The 20,982-nt window shown below is 43.4% G+C and overlaps 1 protein-coding gene across 4 annotated transcripts in view; it reads right to left on the bottom strand.

The window, feature by feature from the left end:
* The window catches only part of RUNX2 (RUNX family transcription factor 2), a 225,657-nt gene that overhangs the window by 145,219 nt on the left and 59,456 nt on the right, over positions 1-20,982 (bottom strand). For 3 of the 4 annotated variants that reach the window (XM_064411663.1, XM_064411664.1, XM_064411666.1), the window contains 2 exons: positions 12,581-12,864; positions 5,502-5,658 (listed from right to left, as the gene is read on the bottom strand). In XM_064411663.1, coding sequence (XP_064267733.1) covers positions 5,502-5,658; positions 12,581-12,864 — 441 coding nt within the window. Of the gene's footprint in view, positions 1-5,501; positions 5,659-12,580; positions 14,610-20,982 lie in introns of those variants that run through there. The other variant, XM_064411667.1, reaches the window with a different exon arrangement.

The following is a 20,982-nucleotide window of genomic DNA, read 5'->3' as shown; positions in this document are numbered from 1 at the left end:
GTGTCTCTGTCCTTCATATGCCAGGGCTAATATGATGATATCATTATTATGGAACACGCCTTTTTTCCCTACACATATTCCATCTAAGAAATACCAAGAAAGCCCCCAACCTTCCCGTGAGGGTGAGCAATGCCTGTATGCACGTACTTTGCTATCGTCAGTCCTTATTGTTGTTTCTATTTTGTTGGTTTTTTGGTTTTTTTTACTTTTCAAAGCTTGAATTCAGGCTGAGATTGCACAAGACCATCTACAGCCTTCAGCTGAATGAAAACGTTAAAAAGAAATAAATAAAGGGAGCTGCCTGCATCTGAGCACACATTCTCACAGGCGCTGGCCCCCGTTTGGGAGACTCACTGACAGTTGTAATCTGTTAGATATGCAACGGTTACTCATGTCAGATAGTCAAAACTGAAAACTGTTTCAAGACAGGAAAAGGTGGGCGTACAACAGTGACTCAATAAAACAGTCAGCAAAGCAATCTTTGGCCTTCATGCTCATTTAAGCTGCTACTTTACCAGACACTTAAAGCTTTTTTTTTTTTTCCCCTCCTCCCTGGGTGTATTTGTGCATTTTTGCTGCTAGGGCTTTTCCTCTCGCTGAACTCTGAAGGCATTCAATCAAGGCACAAATCTTAAACGATATGTAACAGCCCAAACTTAATGCAGTTTTTTTCAGGACTAATATAGAACAGCTTCTATATAAGGCATAATACAGAACAGAGCTTTGTCTGTCAAATCTAGTAATTGGCCTTTTTTTCTGGTCCAAGTCGTATATCCCCCAAACCTGCCTGAGACATGCATCATTTATTATCAGGAGTGCAACTTCAAACTGTCTTGGCTATAATTTTCATGAACTAGAATATGACATGGATTTTTTTTAAAGGAAATACAACTGTCATTTAGAATAAAATGATTTTCCAGGTGAAGCTGTGCTCCAGCTGTGCCCAGCTCTCTCGGAGATCCAGGTTAGAGGGAAGGTCAGGACCCTGGCAAATAGAATTATAGAATGGTTTGGGTTGGAAGGGACCTTAAAAATTATCTTCTCCCAATCCCCCTGCCATGGACAGGGACACTTTCCACTAGACAAGGTTGCTCCAAGCACCATCCAAGCCTGCCTTAAACACTTTCAGAGATGGAGCATCCAGAGCTCCTCTGGGCAACCTGTGCCAGTGAGTCACAACCTTCACTATTTCTTCCTAATATCCAATTTTAACCTGCCCTCTGTCAGTTTAAGCATGCAAAAATCTCAGGATGCTGAATTCTGTCCCACTGGCCTGGCTGAAGGTGACTTTTCCCGTTTTCACTGTAAAAAGCATTTCCTAAATCATCACAGGAGCAGAGTTAGGTGAATTTTGGATGTCCAGTCTTTGTCCAGTCCTGCCCACCTGCTGTGCCAGAGGTGAACTGTGTGTCCTGTCAGCACAGGGTGTGGGCAGCCTTCACACACACAGCAGCAGCCCTGCAGTGCCTCCACACTGCTTGTTCAGGGCTGAGAAGTGTCCGTGCCTTTTATCCCTCTCCAAAGAGGAATTCAGCCCACTGCACAAATATATATAGTTCTCCAGGCTCAGGTTTAAGGCTTCCTTTGGCACCAGCTTACCATGCCAAAAAGTTGTCACTATTAAATTGTATGCTGATGACATTCAGATCACAGTAACCCTTAGATGGTCAGTAGAATATTATTGGCGACAAAGATACTAAAGGACCTGTTCCATACACCTTTGAATAAGAATTTGGCTTTCAATGCTATTGTTCTCTTTAAAAAACAAATCACTATAAATGTCTATTATGACAAAAAAATTAACTCAACAAAATATGCTATTTGTAAGAACCTGCAAAATCATTATGAAGAAATGCACTACAATATTTTCTACACTAAATAGGATACAGTGGCTAGAAAATAAATGCGTTCCTTAATAAAAAGAACGACATTTGGATCTTGACAGTAAGAATTTCTGAACTGTCACCTCTGGGCCAGCCTGAGCTGAAGAGGTAAGCAGCTAATTTGAGAGGGAAATTGGTTTTGTCCCCTAACTGGTATTTTACAATCCAAAGTGTGGATGAACTAACACTGATGAAGCCCCCTCACACTCCATAAACCACAGAGCCCTTCATTGTGGGGAGTTGCACGGCCCTGCCAGGGCACTCCAGAGCTTTCAAGAAATGATTTACATATTACAGGATTAAGAAGGAAATAAATTTTTAAGGTCCCCCGTTACAGTGATGCTGATGCCTTCCACAGCTATTTCACAGCTATCCCTCCTCAGCTACAAAATCCTTTAATGCACTTTTTATCACCTTTCTTTATTGCCCTTAGTCATTTCAACTATCCACTTTCACAGGCTACAGACTAATTGTAGCTCTCTTTTATTAAATTCCCCAGCCAAGCAGTCATCTGGCACTATTGCTTCAGTGTGTCTAAACTGTGCATTCTTTGTTATTCACACATGTGAGCTGAGCTGACAGAGAGGAGGATGAGATGGACATATGCTGAAGCACAAGGCAAACCCCGGAAAGGAGCTTGAAAGGAGACTCGGCAGCTTGTGTGTGCGTGTTACACATTTTTTCAGTTAGATGCTAATGTGATTAAAGTATCGGGACACAACAAAATTAAGGTTATGATCCTTTGCTTATTGAAGACAGGAATTCTTTCTTCTCTGTGCTGTGGATCGGGCTTGTAAAAGTGAGCTACTGCCTGAAAACCACATACAAACAACTGCTGCATTTGCATCAAACACTCCAGTTACTTACTCTTATGAATCCAAAAAAGGTGTTTAAGAGAAATTATGCAAACAGAAACGTGAAGCTTCTGTCAGGCAAACAAAATGAATATGTATAAAAATCGGGTTTCTCCATTGAGCCATGGGAAGCAAGTAAAAACGTGGGAGAGGAGGTGAAGTGGTAAGTTGATGATTCAGACTTCACAATCAAATTTAGAGATACAGAGATCAAAGCATAAGCTGCTTAGAAAGATGTAAATCTCAAGTCAGGAACAGGTGTGGATTAGTTTCTTGCCATTGAAAAATAGCTTCTTTATTAGTTTATTTTTTCCTGTTCTACTTCAGGATTGTATTTACTGATATTTTTCTATGTAAGGAGCTTTCTCACTTCTGTTTGCAACTACTGATTTCTTTTCCTTCTATTTTAAGCAGAGTTCTAAAAATTCATCATCAATGATAACTCTCCTTCTCTCCTCTCTCGCTCTCTCTCTCTCTCCCCCTCTCTCTGTTCTAAGTCTGGAAGACAAGTCTGGACCAATTTCTCCATCCTGCCTCTGGCAGGAGAATGCAGCATTTCAGATCCTCCACCGAGTCCCGGCTGCTTCAAAGGAAAAGCCCTACTTTCTTCCGTTAAGATCATAAGAAATATAGGGGGAGGGGGTCAGCTCTGTTTGGACATAATTACACTTCATCAAAAGAAGCTTTCTTCATCTTCCATGCGTGAAAAGTCTGCAAGCAGTTAAGTCTGTCTTTTTTCTTCCCTTTTTTTTTTTTTTTTTACTTTTTTTTTTTTAAATATAAAAATTGCTACTTGGGAAACTAGCCAAAACTCAGAAAGCCAATATAGTAAAACAGTGCACACCCTTTGTTTTTCTTTGAAGTCTCTTAAATAAATATGTTGAGGGTTTGAAAAGTATACTATCACTTTTCCATAGATTCTACCCAGATTGATCAGAGAAAAAGTCTATTCCAAGTCTGCTAGATAAAAATATAAATTAAACTACTGGAACCAAATTTTAGGAGCTCTGTGTTTGTGTCTGTATCTGTATCTACTGAGGCTTTAGGCCGTCTATTTAATTTCCTATGCTTTAATAAAAAGTATATATCATAGGTTTGAAATTAAGTCCTCAGATCAGAGGTAGTGCATCACATTTTAGTCCTTTTTCAGCACTACTAAAAGGCTGATACACTACTGAACTTCTACTGTAAAGCAGTAGAGATGGAGCAGAGAACTTTCAAACCTGATCCATCAGCAGAATAAGAAAGCAAACTGATTATTTAAAGAAGACAAATGGAAGAGATAAGCAACACCTCATTCACAGGGGGAATAAACTCCATATTTATTTTGTATTGCTGTTTCAATTTATTCTCTATTACTAATACTTTTTACGTTCTAAAATGATAAAGAGAATTTTTGGCTAGGTAATTAAAATAAAGAATTGTTACTGTAAGTCATGGATATGGACTCACTTTCACAAAGCACTTGTAAAAATGTGCCGACTGATTTGGACTATCTGGGCCTTTATCATATATTTATATTTTATTTGGACAAAAACTCTTTCCTTTTGTAAGATGAACTGCAACTGCTTTCTAAAGAATATCACTGTAAAATTTGCCTTATTGCCAATTTCCCATCACAATTATTCTGCATATTTTGCTGTGCTTTGCCCCATGTAGGGCTAATTTAGAAAAAAATTAATAACTACTTCAAACACATAAAGGAAAAAAATATGTAGGTTGGATCAATGTCTGATACACTACTCTGAAGACTCCTGCAACAAGAACTGCAGGTCCAGCTTCCTTCGAGCTATCCTTTCAATCATTACCTGAAGTTTGAAAGCTGCTGTGCGACCCTTAAAGAGGAATTCTTGCAAATTTGCAATGATTACAAAAGCTTTCTATAAGTGCAGCGCAGTTTTCAGATTATAGGAAACTCCTAAAGAGCTGGAAGACAATGACAGCACTCTACATCTTAAAAAAAAAAAAAAAAAAAAAAAAAAAAGGAATGAAAAAAAATTGAAAGTTGCCCTGTCATTTAAAGTAAAGGCTGAATTTAATTCATGCCCAAGCTTACCAGCAATTCATAAAAAGTCAACCAGCTTACTCAAAAGAAAAGTCGGGGTGATTTTCACAGGTTATCAACAGTTTGGTTTAAAGGGCAGAGAAGCCACTAGCAAGCTTTCTACCAACAGCTGCTATGCCTTGAAAGATTTAAGTCCCTAAAGAATACAACCTATGGAACATGTGATATGCAAAATCCCCCTAATTACAGGTCTTCTACAACAACTTCAGAAGAGGCTCTACTGCTAAAGGGAATTCTCCACCTCTCACTGCCATGTCCCAAAATACACTCCCCTGACTCTGCACAACCTGGATCACAGATATTCCTTTTCTTCCACCCTTCCAGTGTGATTCAAACAGGGAAGCAGGTACTCCCTGAATCGTTTTTCAAAACCTCTGTCTGATAAAAAGCTACAGAGACTCCTAACTTGGTTTGTGCAAATGCTAAAGTTTGACAATAAAATATGTGTACATCACTACAAAGAAAAAGACTGACAACCTAAAAAACATGGTCTAGTGGAAGGTGTCCCTGCTTATGGCAAGGGATTGGAATGAGATGAACTTTAAGGTCCCTTACAAACCAAACTTTTCTGTGATTCTATGAATCTATGAATGGATTTATGGGTTAACCAGTACTTCATTGTTCAGATGTCAAACTTAAGTTTGACATCTTGGCGCCGTTTTTCACACCATTACGAACACGTAAAAGGCAGAGGCCTACCTCTTCCACTTCTGCCCACAAATCGTAAGTCATTAAATCTGGCCACCTGGTTCTTCATCACGGCAGAAGCGTTTCGCAGCTCTGCAGAGTAGTTCTCATCGTTTCCAGCCATGACGGTCACCACCGTCCCATCGGGCACTTCTCCTAAGGCCACCACCTGTAAAAACAGGGAGACAATCACGACTGGCGAAGCCACACGCTGGAGGTGTGTGCTCCCCTCCCCGTTCTGCAGGCTGCCACGCTGGTGAAGAAGCTCTGTGGTGAGGAGTCTGGTACTCGCTGTGCACAGAACAAAGTGCCACATCAAACACAGAGATGTCGTGTGTTGTCTCCGTTTCTCAGAGCTTCTTCATTGTTGCATTTCTTCAGAAACGCTCAACGTCCTTATGCTGAGTGCATGTTTTAATGCTTTCTGAAGGACAACTTTGTTCTTAGCAAGCAGGGAGCAGCGAGAGAACACGAGGCAAGGCTTGTATCTGTAAATTATGCATGGGAAAGCATTTAAAATGGAAAGCTAGAAAATAGTATTAGCAGCCTCATCACCTGGATTCAGTTCTGTTCTGGTTGCACCCATCACCCTGACCCCTGAGCTCCTCAGACTTCAAGCCAGAGGGATCTGTGCATCCACCCATTCCAGGAGTGGCACTTGGAGCACCAGCAGGCAAAGCTCTACGCCCAACATGCTTTACAATGGAGCGCTTTATGGCTGGAATTCAACCTCCTCATGTGCTGCATAAAACAAAGCTGTATTTCCTTGCAGGCATGTAAATTTTCACAGTGATTGCAAGAGTCGCATGTGGTTAGTGCTGATACCTCCCTCAAATTCCAGGATGGGTGAACAGAAAATATCAAAGTATTTCATTTCTCCTTACGTTCCAGCTACCTGATAGTCTCCCTTTCATGCTTCAGTGGTTGTGCAGTGCTCCAACATCTGATTAAATAAATGTCATGGAGCAGACAGCTTCTGATTTGAAAACACCAGGAATACCTACAGTGTTAGTGCTCTATGGCTTCTTAAAGAAAAAAAAAAAAAAAAAAAAAAGTTACACAGGAATGCTAAGTTACTAGGAAGAAAATATACACAGAGGGAAAAAATGTCCACAAAAGTATTAATAAAATAGCCTAATTTTCCCCAGCTGGCTAATTCTGATGCTGAAAATAAACATATAACAAGAAGAGATTCAGAAATATTGCATGGTTGAGCCAGAACTTGAAAAAATATCTTAAGCTGCAAAGTGTCTCCCCTTGTAGTTATTACCAATTTGCATGGTCAGATATGAGTTTTTATATTATTCAGAGTAATTTATTCTGTCTCCTGTAATATATATTACATTTTATCACATGGCCTTCCTGAAATGTCTTTTCCATAAATGATCCTGGCTGAAACTAATAATTGCAGGTTGCAGGTGATATTAATTCAGTGGAAAGAATAAGGAGTTCTGGATATATAGGGAGAGCATTATGTGGTCCAGTGAACTGTACAATGTTTCTCTAAAACAATAAAGAGGAATTATAATAATATAGAAATAGGCCATATTACTGAAGACTACAGCTTATTTTATTTAAAAGAAATATTGAAGAGAAAGAAGCAAGTGAAGTTTAAACACTGTTTGAAAAGAATTTACCTGCTTTTCTATTTCTGCATAAAACGTCAGTTAATACCGCTCAAAATTAAAAGCTAAAATTCGCCACAAACTACTGTGAGGTCTTCATGTATCAAACAAAGATTTTACTTTAAAGTCCTATGAAAGTCCCTGAACAAAGGAACCACCATCGTGGCTAAGATCTGAGGTCCCAATAACTCTCTCCCTTGGGTCTGGCAGCAACCAGGTCTAACAGCTTCAAAGCCAGGTGTAAGGAATAACAAATAATAATCAAATAACAAATAATAATCTGGTGAACAGATTAAAGAGCTGACGCTAACCATTAACAAATGGATACTGGCTTAAACTGTGAAGCATGGGGCTTGAGACTACTTATAAAGCACTCCCTTCCCAATCTGCAACAGACTGTGTTATCTCTGGACAGTCTTGTCATGCCCATCAGCATCCCAGGGAGTTGCACCCTACGCCTTTTATACCTCACGAAACAACAACAAAAAATCGCATTAACTCCAGAAATGCAAAGCACCTGAAAGTGCAGCAGGAAGCACAAGGCTGCCTGGGAAGAGGGAGCGAGGTGCCTGAAGCCTCAGCTCACCTCTTTCTCCCCAGGCACCTGCAGAGCGTGGACAGGCAGCGCCTTCATAGCCCCGTCTCAGTCCCAAACCCAGGTACAGCTTATAACACCTGGCAGGAGGGAGCAAAATCCCTTAAAAGGCTCCCCTCTGTCCTCATTGCTTTTCAGAGCTTTCCTTCCTGCCCTTTCCACTCGGTGTCAGTTCAATTTGTCAGCTTAGCCATCAGCCCAGAGCTGCATGTGCCACTGCTGTCGCCAAGCAATCGCAACTAATCAAGAGCTGCATCGTTACTGAGAAGCCTTGGATGCAGTATCACTGCTCATCTCCTTCAGAGAGGACCAAAGGATAGGACAAACTGAAGTCAGAGATGGAAATAAAAACTTTGGCTCATAAAATAAAGCCCTATAACATAGAAGCTCCCCTGCCAAGCAACAGGAGTAAAAGGCGCTTTTTTTCCTGACTTTGATACTTTCTTACCACAGACCAACCTAAGACTGTTGCATAGGTGTTGCACAGGTTCGTAGAAGCGGTGGTAGAAAAAAGAAGTACCCGTCATTTTGAGAGTTTTCAAAAGTAATTGTACTGAATGACTGAAAATCTGAACGACTGTTGGCATAAACCCTGATTTGGCAATATTACGCCATGTATCAATAAAAAATTAATTACATTTTCTTAGAAAGAGGATTGTAAATGTGCTGTGAAATGAGTAAGGATTGTGTTAAAAATTAAAGACTAGAAGTAGCCACAGTGCACATTCCTTACCTATCCTTTAACACTCAATATCTCTACTATTTAAAAATCTTTGTTTCCCATATTAAGCTCCCTAGATATTTTGATGATTAAAAGTAGATTTTGCTCTTTTTTTTCTTTTCTTTTCAACTAGAGCTCAAAAAAGTACATGAATCCCCAAAATAAAACCAAAGCAATTCTTATGAGTTGAAAATAACTATGTGTTTTTTGCATAACACAATTCTGGTTAGGCAACCTGTTTGCCCAGTTTCGGTCCAGTGGGATTTGAACTGGCCAAAGTATGTAGCCTGAAGACGGAAGTTATAAGCACAAAGCAAAACTCCTATACAACACCAGGTACTCAGACTTTCTGCAGAGTAAAATGCTTGTCTGAAAAAAAAAAAAAAGAGGCCAACACTAGTGTACATGCTAACTAGTTCCTCTAAAACATTGATATTTGCCACTTCAAAAGCTTTCTTGTGAAACACTGAATTCAAACAGCCTCTGAATGTAAAATCTTCTGTATTGAGAATGCTTTTCCCAGACATTGCCAAAAGAGCATCTGATACTATTAAAAACATTTCAGTGTCCTGTAACTTAAAACAGAATAACTGATTCCTGCTACTTTTCGTTTCAAATGTACATCTGGGCTGAAAATTTATACAGCAGGTTTCAGCTTGAAGCTATTTAAAACAGCTGAGTTATAAACTCCGAAAATTGGGGTTTGGAGGGAAATGCTGACAGACCCTGAACTACTGTGGTGCTACTGGGGAGATGTTTTAGACTCCACATCCCATTTCCCCCCCGCCTTTGCGTCCACTAAGACTCTCTGCTGCTATTAGCATCATACAGAAGTCACTTCTAACCTCTAACGTGGCAATCTGGGTCTTTATGACTTGCACTAAAAACTCCCACAGAGAGACCAAATTCTGATGACTCGACTCAAATAAAGTATTGCTGGCTACTGAGATTAAGAAGTGAATATGATTTGGGCCTGGGTGAACAATATCCATTTGTTTTATGCTGGAATATTAAAACCTAGAGCTGTATTAACAAGTACTCATCAAATACTCTTCCCCACAGAACCAGTCTGCATTAACAATCTTCTCAGTGAGCACACGACAGGGACTCCCTCCCCAGTGTGTGCAAATATTAATACTTAAAATTCAAACCCAATGCTAAGCCAACACTATTTCAAAAAATTATAATCAAACCCAGCACTGTTTATAACATACTTCCTCTCCTGCATATGATTTATATCTGTTTTTTTAAATTAAAACAGTGCTATATCCAGTGTACGTTTTTACTCGAGATCGCTGGGAGAGAATTATGACACACTTAACACACCACTCAAAACATTATCATCAACATATTATTTATTGCCAATAAAACTTCACAAAGTGTGTTGTCTGTGAGCTATTTCATTTTCAAGTTATTGTTTAGCTGAGGTTTCTATAGCTCAAATCTGTCTCTTTTTTCCCTTTCAGAGCTGATTCCCATTCTGTTGTAACACAATCAAGTGCTTCACTGTATGATACATGCAGCTGCTTTGGTCTAAAACTAGTGGGCAGCTGCATGCAAGTTGCATTTAAAAAATGAAATAGATTTTTTCTTAATGGTCAAAAGTATTTCAAGTGAGTTTCAAATTAACTTACAGGTAAATAAGGGCATATATAATTCTGGCATATTTTAAAAAGTGCATATTGCATATGAAAACACAGCTGCACCCACAGCAGCCGGGTGCAAGGGGCAATGTGTGCCTCTGATGCATCTGAAAATCAGTCAGATCTGCACCTCCATGTCAGCAATCAAACACAAGACCCACATGTAAGACACATATAAATACATATATATGAACACAAAAAGATTGGGGAACAGTCTAATCCTTTGTCTACCTTTTTATCACATGTAAGCATTCTTATTGTAATAATATTCAAAATACTTTAATATTTAGTTTAGATCTTTCCCTTATTCTAATGAGATGCGACCGCATCCTTTGAATTGCTGTGAGGTAGGAGAAGGCTCAGACACCTCAAATGAGAACAGCAACGTAAGTGTGATAATGCAACAGCTCCTGCATCCCTGCTTTAAAGAGAAACTATAACACCAACTTAATCTAGCGCTCAATTAAATTATAATCACAATTCTCTGGAAGCTCCTCCTCCTTAGCCCGCTGCCCCTCTGAATCAGAACCACTGTGATCCACATGTAGAGAGCCTCTGAGTGCTACACCAAGCCAAAAGACACCCCACTTTCCTGCCATTTCTGCTCAGCCCGACCATCGTGTCCTGCACAAGCAGGCCCTGTGCAAAGGGTTCCTCCCGCAATTCCAGCCTCTCCAAGCTATTCCCACACACACGAGCACTTTATCCAAGCCTCACCCGCACACCCCGTAACATCTTCAAAGCAAACCTCCATCGTTATCACCACTCACTTTACCAGGGGCTCATTTAATCACTTTTACCATTTCTTCCCGAACAAACGGCCATGATAACACGGCTGGTAGCCGGGAAACACAAGAAAAAGGCGATGTTCTGGAACGCACTGCGTGAGACTGTTCCCAAACTTTTCTGTCTTTTCAGGGATTTCCAGGTGTGTTATTTTTCACAGGAAAATGTGGGTATGTTGAGACCCTCACAAGGCTACCCCACCTCACTCTGACCCATGCCCTGCTCAGGAAGGCACTTGGGGACACCCCAGCCATTGCCCCCTCCCTACCAAAAGCCACGGGAAGGAAAACTTCAGGGGGAACACTTGGAAATATTGCTAGAGGAGGAAAAGGGCTTGCTTTAAAGCCCGCAATTATTGTTGTTATTATTACAGGTTTTTTTTCTAAAATCGTTTCCTCTCATTAGCGCGCCGTGGGGATGGAGACAGAAAATTAAAAGCAGCATCCCCAGTGCAGAGCGGGGTGGGATTTATTATGGAAATGTGCGACCCTGCCAAGGAGAGCCTCTCTGGGCATCCACTTCCTCGGCTGTCCACCAGGAGAAGTGAAGGGGCCCCGTGTCCCCCCATCCAGGTGCTCTGTGTCCCCCTTTCCCAGTCCCATCTCTGTCCGGGCTGTTGCGGGGCAAAGCCCCGATCCCACTCTGCCTCTCCAGCCTGACCCTCGGACTCCAGCCGCCCCCCGCACGCTTCAGAGCCACCCCAAATCCTCCAGTCCCACTCCCGGGAGCGGAGAGGAGCAAGGGACACCCCCGTGGGTCAGGGATTGGTTTCTCGAGGTGGAGGGGTGCCACACTGAGCTCCGGCCGAGGGCTGAATCCCTTCTTCCCCAGGGAGGGAAAGCAGGTTTCTCCAGAAAAAAGCCCATGGACAGAGACTCTGGGCAGCAGGGGGTGTCTCCCGGGGGGATGCTGAAGGGGACACAGGGTGTCCCTGGGCTGCGGGGGGAACACGCCGGCAGTGCCCCGCGGGATGGAGATAACGGGATGGCTCCGGGGGTGCGGGCTGTGCAGGGGGGTGGGCAGAGCATGGGGGGCAGCAAGGGTGAGGGGGGCAGAGCTGGCACACGGGGGGCACGGGAAGCGCGGCGGGACGGGGGCACGGCGGCCACTGCAGGACCGGGAGAGGGGCGTGAGAGGCACTGCGGGGGCTGCACTCCGAGACATCGCGGGACGGGGGCACAGGAGGCACAGCAGGACGGTGACAGGATAGAGAAGGCACTGCAAGACTTGAACACTTGGAGAGGAGGGCGGGAACACAGGAGTCATTGCAGGACTGGGGGTCAGAGAAGCCCCCCGGGCCGCGGGAGCACAAGGGGAGCTGCAGGATGGGGATGCAGGGCTGGGGACGTGAGGGGAGGCACAGGAGGCACTGTAGCCCGGGGGCCACCGGAGACATCGCGGGGGCAGGGGGACACAGAAACCCCCGCGGGCCGGTGGGGCACTGAGATGCTGCAGGAGGGAGAACGGGAGGACACAAAATTCCCGGCGGGCCGGGGGACACAGAAGACACTGAAGGACAGGGCTGGGGGGTGGAACTGCGGGACGCACACACAGAGAAATCCCTCCGGGCCGCGGGGCACAGAAGCTCCGGCAGGACGGGGATCACCGGAGACACTGCGGCCGGGGGGTGGGGGCACAGAAGCCCCTGCGGGAGGAAGGGCAGGGGGCGCGGGGGGAGCATCCCGGGCCGCGGCGGCTGCGGGAGGGGGGGGGTGTCTCACCTTGAACGCCACCGGGAGGGTCTTGTTGCAGCGCCAGTGCGAGGGCAGGACGGAGCAGAGGAAGTTGGGGCTGTCGGTACGGACCAGCTCGGCGGGGTGGTCAGCGATGATCTCCACCATGGTGCGGTTATCGTGGGGGCGCAGCCGGGGCACGGCGGCCGCCGCGTCCTGTTGCTGCTGCTGCTGCTGCTGCTGCTGGGCTACCACCACCGGGCTGACCTCGCTCATCTTGCCGGGCTGCAGGCTGCTGGAGGGGGGGCTGAACCTCCGGCTGGTGCTGGGATCTACGGGAATACGCATCACAACAGCCACAAGTTAGCGAATTGGGGGGCGGGGGGGGGGGAGCGGTAGGGGGATCGCTGGTAGAGGAGGCGTGTAGTGGGGGGTGGGGGTTGTAAAAAAAAAAATCTAGCGAAAAAAGGGGTGAATGAAAAAGTGGAGGGGTGAGGATAAGTGGCAAAAAAGCAAATCAGACAAAAAATAGAAAAAAAAAAGGAGCGGATTAAACGCACGAAGAAAAAAAAATCAGTCTGTTTTTGGTTTGTTTTGGTTGTTTTTTTTTAAAGAAAGATGGACGGGGCGAGGGGTGATGCCGGTCTGGGGGCGCCTGCAGCCTGGAGCAGCGAGGAGGCAGAGGCTGGCGGTGGGTCCGGGGCTGCCCCTCTCAGCACAGCCCGGCTGGAAACTGCATGGTCCCGGCTTCTGCCCAGCTGCAGAGCGCTGCCGCTTCTCCTCCTCCTTCCTTCCTTCCTTCCTTCTCGCACAGTCTCTCTGCTCTTTTCCCTCCTTCTAGACACCGCTTCTTCCCTCAAGCGCTCGAGTTTCTTCCCTTTTTTCTTCCCCTCCCTCCACGTCTTCTTTTCCTTTTCGGATCTTCCAAAAATTGTCTTGGGAGAAGTAGAACTCGCTGCTGGTTCAGCTTCCTGGGCTGCTGCTGCTGGTGGCCGCCAGAATCGTAGCGTAACTCAGCCCCGGAGAGGAGCGGAGAGGAGAGGGGGGGTTCAGGGGAACGTCCCGGTTTCCTCCGAAGAAGTCTTCCTCCTCCGGACTCACACAGAAAAAAAAAAAAAAAGAAAAAAGAAAAAAAAAAAGGAGCAAACAAAAAGCCTCGCTGGGACAGAGGCGAGGAGTTCCCCCGCTTATTGCCTTTGGCTTCAGGAAGCGGGAGCTCGGGAAGGGGCTTGGGAAAAGTGGCTCCCCCCTCCAAAAAACAGGCGCTCCCGAAGCGATTTCGGCGGGGAAACAAAGTTACTGGGGTTGTTGGGGTGAAGAGGAAAGTCACAGGGCTGATAATTAAAAGAGACTTTTTAGGTAGTTCCTTTCGGAGGATCAGGACTTAAGAAAAGTTGAACTTTCGGATTCCCAGGGAAAAAGAAGCGGGGATCATAGCTGAGAAAAAAAAACAACTATCAGCACGACAATAAAACACCCCTCCTTAGGCTGATTTCTAAAATATGACCAAGCAAATTCTAGGAAAAGGCAGCCTCGGTGCAGCCCGGTCCTTCACATGAAGTCGCTGCTGGATCCAAGTCCGTTGAGTTGAATAGGCGAGGAAAAATTTTGCCTTTTTTTTTTCCGCCCTTGATGAACAACAGCAGCAAAAAAAAAAAAAATCATTAAAATGTCGCTTTGTTTGAGTTATTTTTCTTTCTGGAAAATCGGGTTAAAAATAATAATTATGAAAAAAAAAGCAACCAAAAGTTACAAACTTCTTTTGGGTCCCAAGAAGTTGAGGTCGGGGAAGATGAAGGAGCCGGAAAAAAAATAACAAACCCACGCCACAGTTTTTTTGTCCTGAATGTGGTTTTTGGAGGCTGGGATTTCTAATGATTAGGTTTTTGTGGTTTATATATACAGGACTCTCTGGCTAAGGCGATCATTATGCTGATGAGAGTCAGCAGCACGTGGTGCTTCAGTCCTCAGACTTTTGCAGCCTTCAAAATAAATAAACCAATGTGCATCCCCCCCAGGAGGAGAAACTCTCACCCACGGGGAGAGGGACGGAGAAGGGGGGGAGCAGGAGACGGTCTCCGATCTCCACTTCTCTCCGGGTTTTTTCCATTAACACTTTTAGGATTGTTTGTTTAAATTAAAAAAAAAAAAAAAGTAATGAAAAATTTGTTTGCCAAAAAAAAAAAAAAGGTAAGAATAATCTGGTGCCAAAGAGTTTTTTGCTAAGTCTCCGGTAGTCTAAAGCCTAAACCATTTCTTTGAATGAATGAAAGCTATAAAACCCCCTTCAGACTATTAAGGTAAAGGGAGTCTGGTTTGTTTTCTCCCTTAAAAAAAAAATAGAAAAAAAGAAAAAAAGGGCAGATCTTATTAAAAACCATTTACATACCCAATGGTATGAAAGTGTCACCGCCTCCCCGCGCAGATAACAGCCTATCACAACCCGCCCTCTAATTTCTAAGGCTTTACTCCGACGTGCTACTTCCACCTTCTTGTAAAAAGCCGGCGCTGCGTGTGTGCTCCTTGCTCGCCGCCTGTGTGTGACTCGGGGCGCTGTGTGTGTGTGTGTCTGTCTGTCTGCGCTGGGGGGTGCGGCGGCCGTGGCCCTTCCAAGAGCCGCTCCGAGCCCCGAGCGCGGCACCCCGGCCCAGCCGGGTTTGTCCCTGCGGCAAAAGCCGGGCGGAGCTGCCGCGGCGGAGCGGCGTTCCCGGGCTCGGGGTGCCCGTGTGTGGCCGCTGGTGCGGGGGAACCTCCGGGGCTGTTTCTGCACCCGCGGAGCCTCCGCGCCCTCCTCCTGCCGGGCGGCACCGCTGCCCCCGCGCCTTCCTGCCCCGCCACCCCCAAATTTTGGGCAAACCCCGGTTGTTCCCGGGGAAGGTGCGTGCAGAGGCGGCGGCGGCTCCTGCCCCGCTCGGCTCCGGAGCAGAGAGCAGCCCGCAAGCTCCGCCGATCGGTCACAGGGGAGAGCTCTCGCTCCGCGCAGCGCGGCTGCGGCTCCGCGCCCGCCGGGCGCCCACCCAGCCCCGCTCCGCAGCCGCGCCTCCGTCCGTCCGTCCATCCATCCCTCCATCCATCCAATCCATCCCTCCCTCCGCTCCGCGGCTTTCCCACGCTTGCCGCGGGGAGCGGCACCCCCGACCCACTGCCTCGCAGGGATCTGTGCCCTCCGCGTGTTCATTTCCTCCACTTTTTTTTTCCTTTTTTTTTTTTTTTTTTTTTCCTCCTTTTCTTTTCCCGGCCCAAGGTTTTGGAAGGGCTCTGGAAGTTTTCTATCCCGTTGAGAAGACGCGATCCATGTGGGTAACGCTGCAAACCCCTCCTGAGCTCGCCCTGCTACTCCCGACAACCACAGGGATCTGCTGTTCCCCAAAAGTGGCCACAGGCGTTTCCAAGGCACAATTACTCATCACCTATACGGATTAGTATATATGCAGAAGCTCAGGGTTGTTGTGGTTGTGATACAAAAAATAAATTTTTTCATACTTATTTTGGCAAAATACTTATGTCCATAGATTCTTTTGGCTTCCTTCCCCCCTTTAGCTGGCTCTAACACATTACCAAAGAGCCATTCCAAAGGCGCTAGAAAGAAGGCAAAGAGTTGTTTTATATCCAAATGCTATATAAGCCTGACAATCAAGATTTATTTAATTTCAAACAAGAAGATATCTTTCCACTTTTAATTAGTCACACTAAAAATTTTACAGTCACCTCTCTTCCTACTAAAACAAAATAAAAAGTTAATTAGGATAAACTAAAATAAGTCATTGGAAGCTACCAGTTTAAGGTCACTTAAAATAGTCCAGAGTTATTTATAATGTCAAAATAAAATTTTCCACTGAGTGCCCTAACAAAGTTTCAGGTATCTGGCACAGCTGATTTTCAGTCTCCATGCAAAAATATCTTTCTGCTGAACACTTACACATTTAACAGGAACTTACTACAGTCTGGAACAGATCACGGCTCAGAGTTCTAGAATTTTATTTAAATGGTTATGGACAAATTAATAAAAGTACCAGCAATGTTTATGGACCTACATAAAAGCTGGATGGGATTTTTCAGAATAAGTCATTCATGTTATGATATATATAATCTGGAACGTTGGCTTGGATTTGGCTGGAATGGAGAGCAACCCTGCTGCTCGGCTTTCCTCGGCTTTTATTTCAGAACTTCTCGGAATTTCAGCACTGGTTGCAAAATGGGTCATATTTTAAGATCTTAGAGAATTGTAGGAGGTTGGTGAAAAAATGTGCTTGCGCTGCAAGTTATATCTTAACAAACACCTTCAGATCCACTTTACAGTATCGAATTTTCATTAGTATGGCTGCGCTTGCTGCAATTTATATTGTCTTTTAGCTTTTTCACTTTTAACTGTGTTATGAATACAGCCATAATTAGACTGCTTTTGGACAAAAAGGTAATGTTTTAAAGAGCACTAAGTTTGTTTACCATCACATTTCTAAAACATAGGCCCAGTATGCTCCTGTTGTAAGTACTGGGTGTTCAAGATGAAAAATAATTATCAGATATGAAAGATTCCAACCTGGATGATATTCCCTAAATAAATAGTTTCGATGCCAGTTTGCTGGGCTGGAATGTGCTGCAAATATGATGAATACAGAATTTATTTTGAGCCTCCCTGTGTATGTAAATAGCCTTTGTGAAACAGGAATAAATGAATGGGTTCACTGGGTTTGTTGTTGTACTTGATATTTTTAGCCAGGGCAACTACAGCAATGTCAGCAATTATTACTATAGTGAAGAATTGCCAATATTCTTGTTTCCAACATCTACCTTCCCCAAGTTTTTAATTCACTCGTGAAAGTCTGCATCGAGCCAAAATATGTGAACTTAAGTAAACTTAATGCTAGGGCAGGTTTTGCCCGAACTTCCATTCATTTCAGTAGGGGCGAGATAAGCTCCAGTGTCTCTTGGCAGCGCTTTACTTTCGATTTGGTTGGAAGTTGACTGTTTGCCCAGCTATTCTTTGCTTTTTCTTAAGTATGACAAATAGTAACTCCAGATTAGCACGTTATTCGGTCTGCTAAGTAGGCGTGTGGTAATGAGCTCTGTCACTGCAGCATTCTTACTCAGACTATGGACTACTATGGTTTGTTTAACTACTGTATCCCTGCCCCACTGATTTACAGCCTAGATAAAAGAAGATTCTTTGTGTCTTGAAATTAGTTGAAGCATTTAATATTTCAGCATCATGCACTGGTTTTTAGCATTTATAGTCCCCGATACAAACAAAAGCATAAAGATTTGATAGACAGGCTACAAAACGACTGCATTAAAAAAAATGAACTAGCGAATTTTACTTTTCCCCCAGCATTTTCAGTAGGAAATGAGGACTGAGAGCTGAGACTCTTGTGTTCTGTCTCGGGATCTGATGCTGAATGTTCTGGGATCTAAGAAAAGACTTTTAGCAAGTTTTGTTCAGTGTAGAATGCGGCCCTAACTGCTACCCATTTTAAGATAGAAAAATATGTATATAAATTCTGAGAGGTCCAAAGATGAGCAGGGCTTGGCACCCAATAATAACAGGAAAAAAAATTTGGAAATCTGGTAGGAAACTTGCCCTGTCCCTACTGAAAAACTGTTGGCTTTTCCACAGCACGCAGTGAAACACGGGCTGTACAAACAACAAAGTTTACTGCTTCTGAATTTTTCCTAAATGATATATTTTCTGATTCTCTTAAGTAGGGACTGCAGGCGTATGATGTGGGTCCTACTGTAGAGTTCTCCCATTTCCCTCCCTGCCTGCAGCTTCTTATGCCCCACTGGGATTGCATGTATTTCAGAGAGTTTTAAAGCAGCAAATGACAATGTCATCATCATGAGGAGCAAGAAATGTCGGCCTACCTGTCATCTTGCAACGGTGTTGGAAAGAGAAAGTATGACCTGTGCTTTCTGGCACTAAAAATCTGAATGTGTAGTAGGATTAGAAAAATGTATGGCCTGTCTTTCTCAAATATTTTTTTTTGATTGCAAAATGCAAACTAAAAATTAGATTTAAGAAGTTGCTACGGTCCTCATAGTTAGGGAAAAACTGTCATTTTTCATGGCAAGACCAGCTTTGTCCCTTTCCATTAATACTCCTTCCAGCTTCAGTTTAAATAATTTCAGAGTAAGGAAAAGATTTTTTTTCCCTTGCATGAATTCAGATTAAATCAGTATATTGTGTTAGAGATATAAAGGCTAAAAAATAATAACTTTTTTATTTCTTACTTCAGCATATGTAAAAGCAGCACGAGCCAGAAGTTCATGGTTATTTTTTCTGTTGACTTTAGTGAAAACTGGTTCTCTTGACTAACTGTGGGGAAAGTGGGTGGTATAGCTGTAATTAAAAAGTGTTTATACCTCTGGAACCTTGCAGAGTCCCTAAATTTGCATGCTGTTTTTTAGGAGTCTAATGAAGTGCTCTCTGGCCAGATACAAGCTCCATAAAGCTCACGCAGGAGACACTACAAGATGTAAATCAGTCTTAAGTGGGAGAGGGTTTTTTAATGTTTCTAACCACAAGCACAGCACCAGATCCTTGCATTTACTCTCTCAGTGTTGCAATGGTGACGATTCCCATTGTAAATCTATTTTCAATAGCATGGATGGCAGCAGAAAATTTCTTTGTTAATAACACAAGACTTGAAGCTGAAGTATTAGAAAAACACTGAACAGTGACAGGCTTGTTCTAGAAAGGATGAAAACAGACAACTATGAAAGAGGTGGTGTAATCTACAGGAGTGGAATAGAAGGAAGCATATGGTAATGGCAAATATTGAACAAGCATAATGGGCAAAGCAAACCAACACTTTAAGGACCATAATGACTTTTTTTTGCCTTTTCTTTCCTGAAAATTCATACAGGCCATAACAAGGCATCAAGAATAACCATATATATGGTGTGACATAATGTAATCCTGAAAATGCTGAGCATACATCTTAGCAGAAATGTGCTCCACATCAGGTGTGGCCTTCAGCCCTTGAACGTGGGGGCAGAACAGGAGCAATCCCTTAAGTCGAGTGCTGTGGAATTGGCAGCCAAGTCACAGGAGACAACAGTGCCAGTTCCAAAACAAGCCATAAGGACAGGTGACAAAACATTAGACATCACAGGAATTATTCTCTCTAGTAATAGAAGACAAAGATCTGGCACAAAAAATGTTATAGGTGAAGCTGCCAGCAGTATCTGCAGCTAAACTTGTCTACCACTTTCCAGTATAAGACCTTGTTTTCACTCACATAATGTTGCCAATTTTTAGCTGTTCAGGATGATCTTTTCAATCCTCAGTCTGCCTCAAGCTGAATTTTTTGGAAACTTGCAGCAGAAATACTTTTGCTACTTCTAAGATCAGCATTAAGAGAAAACACATTGTTTCAGAGCATTTTAAGATTTCAGCCCAATATCTATTTCAGAGCTGGGATGGGAAATTTCACTGAGTAGGAGAGGAATAAGGAGTAAAAAGCAGATAAGTTCCTTTTGTTGTCCCTGACCAAAAGGATCCACCCGAACTTGGCTGAATTAGAAGCTGCTGAAAATTGTTGAGGTTTTTCTTGCGCGTGCTCAGTACAGATGGAGGAGCTGGCAGCTGAATTTTGCAAAGCCTCCATGGCTTGCTAGACTGGATTGGATCTGTAGTCAGTCAAGTCTGACCAATATTGCCCCTGACAGTAGGCTGCACTGTTTTAGAGGACAGGATAAGAAACTCTTGAGTCAGCAGATAGAGATGGGATCTATTCCTCCGTTAAGGTCTCATCCTAGTTAATAGTAGCTTAGAAAAAATATAATCAGAATGACTGTCAGCAGTTCAGTTTTAAATTGTGTCTTTTAGAAGTCTATAATTCAACCATAAAAATTCCTTACAGGCTGAAATCTGGCTTATACTCTTAGTTCAGAAGTCAAAGTTCTCTACAGATTTTTTTTTTCAGTAGTCTGTTTTGAAGTGATAGAAAAAATAGTTATGTGCAAATTCTGGACATTTCTTTCACAACACACTTCATCATTCAGGTATGATAAGCATGGTACGTTCTAAACTATTTGTTTCAAATGCTGGTCTGGCCTTAGAAGGATCAAGAATAATTAAAATCTTCAGCATTAACAGTAGACATTCAAATGTGAACAAGGTTCTCTGACCTTGGGATATTAGGAGCATTATGATATTAGGAGCTTATGTGATGTAATACCAAAACCTGTTATTCTAGTTTACTATATAAATATTTATATAGTTTATTAAATGCACATATTGAAAAACAAGGGAGAATCCTCTGTCTTCTCACAAAACTCAACACGAAGACAGTCACTAAGACATTCTTCTATTTGAAATATAAGAAGAATGACATAACCTGGAAGTATTCAGGAGGAACAAGCAACAGGTCCTCAGAGGGGGCAAAGCAGATGCAATACCTTTCTTGGAAGACCACAGCAGCTCTCATTACTACCAAGCTTCCCTTTGT

This window comes from Passer domesticus, chromosome 3 (assembly GCF_036417665.1).
Source record: "Passer domesticus isolate bPasDom1 chromosome 3, bPasDom1.hap1, whole genome shotgun sequence".
NCBI classification, from domain to species: Eukaryota; Metazoa; Chordata; class Aves; order Passeriformes; family Passeridae; genus Passer; species Passer domesticus.
Note: the sequence above shows the minus strand (reverse complement) of the source record. Positions and strands in the feature narration are given on the sequence as shown.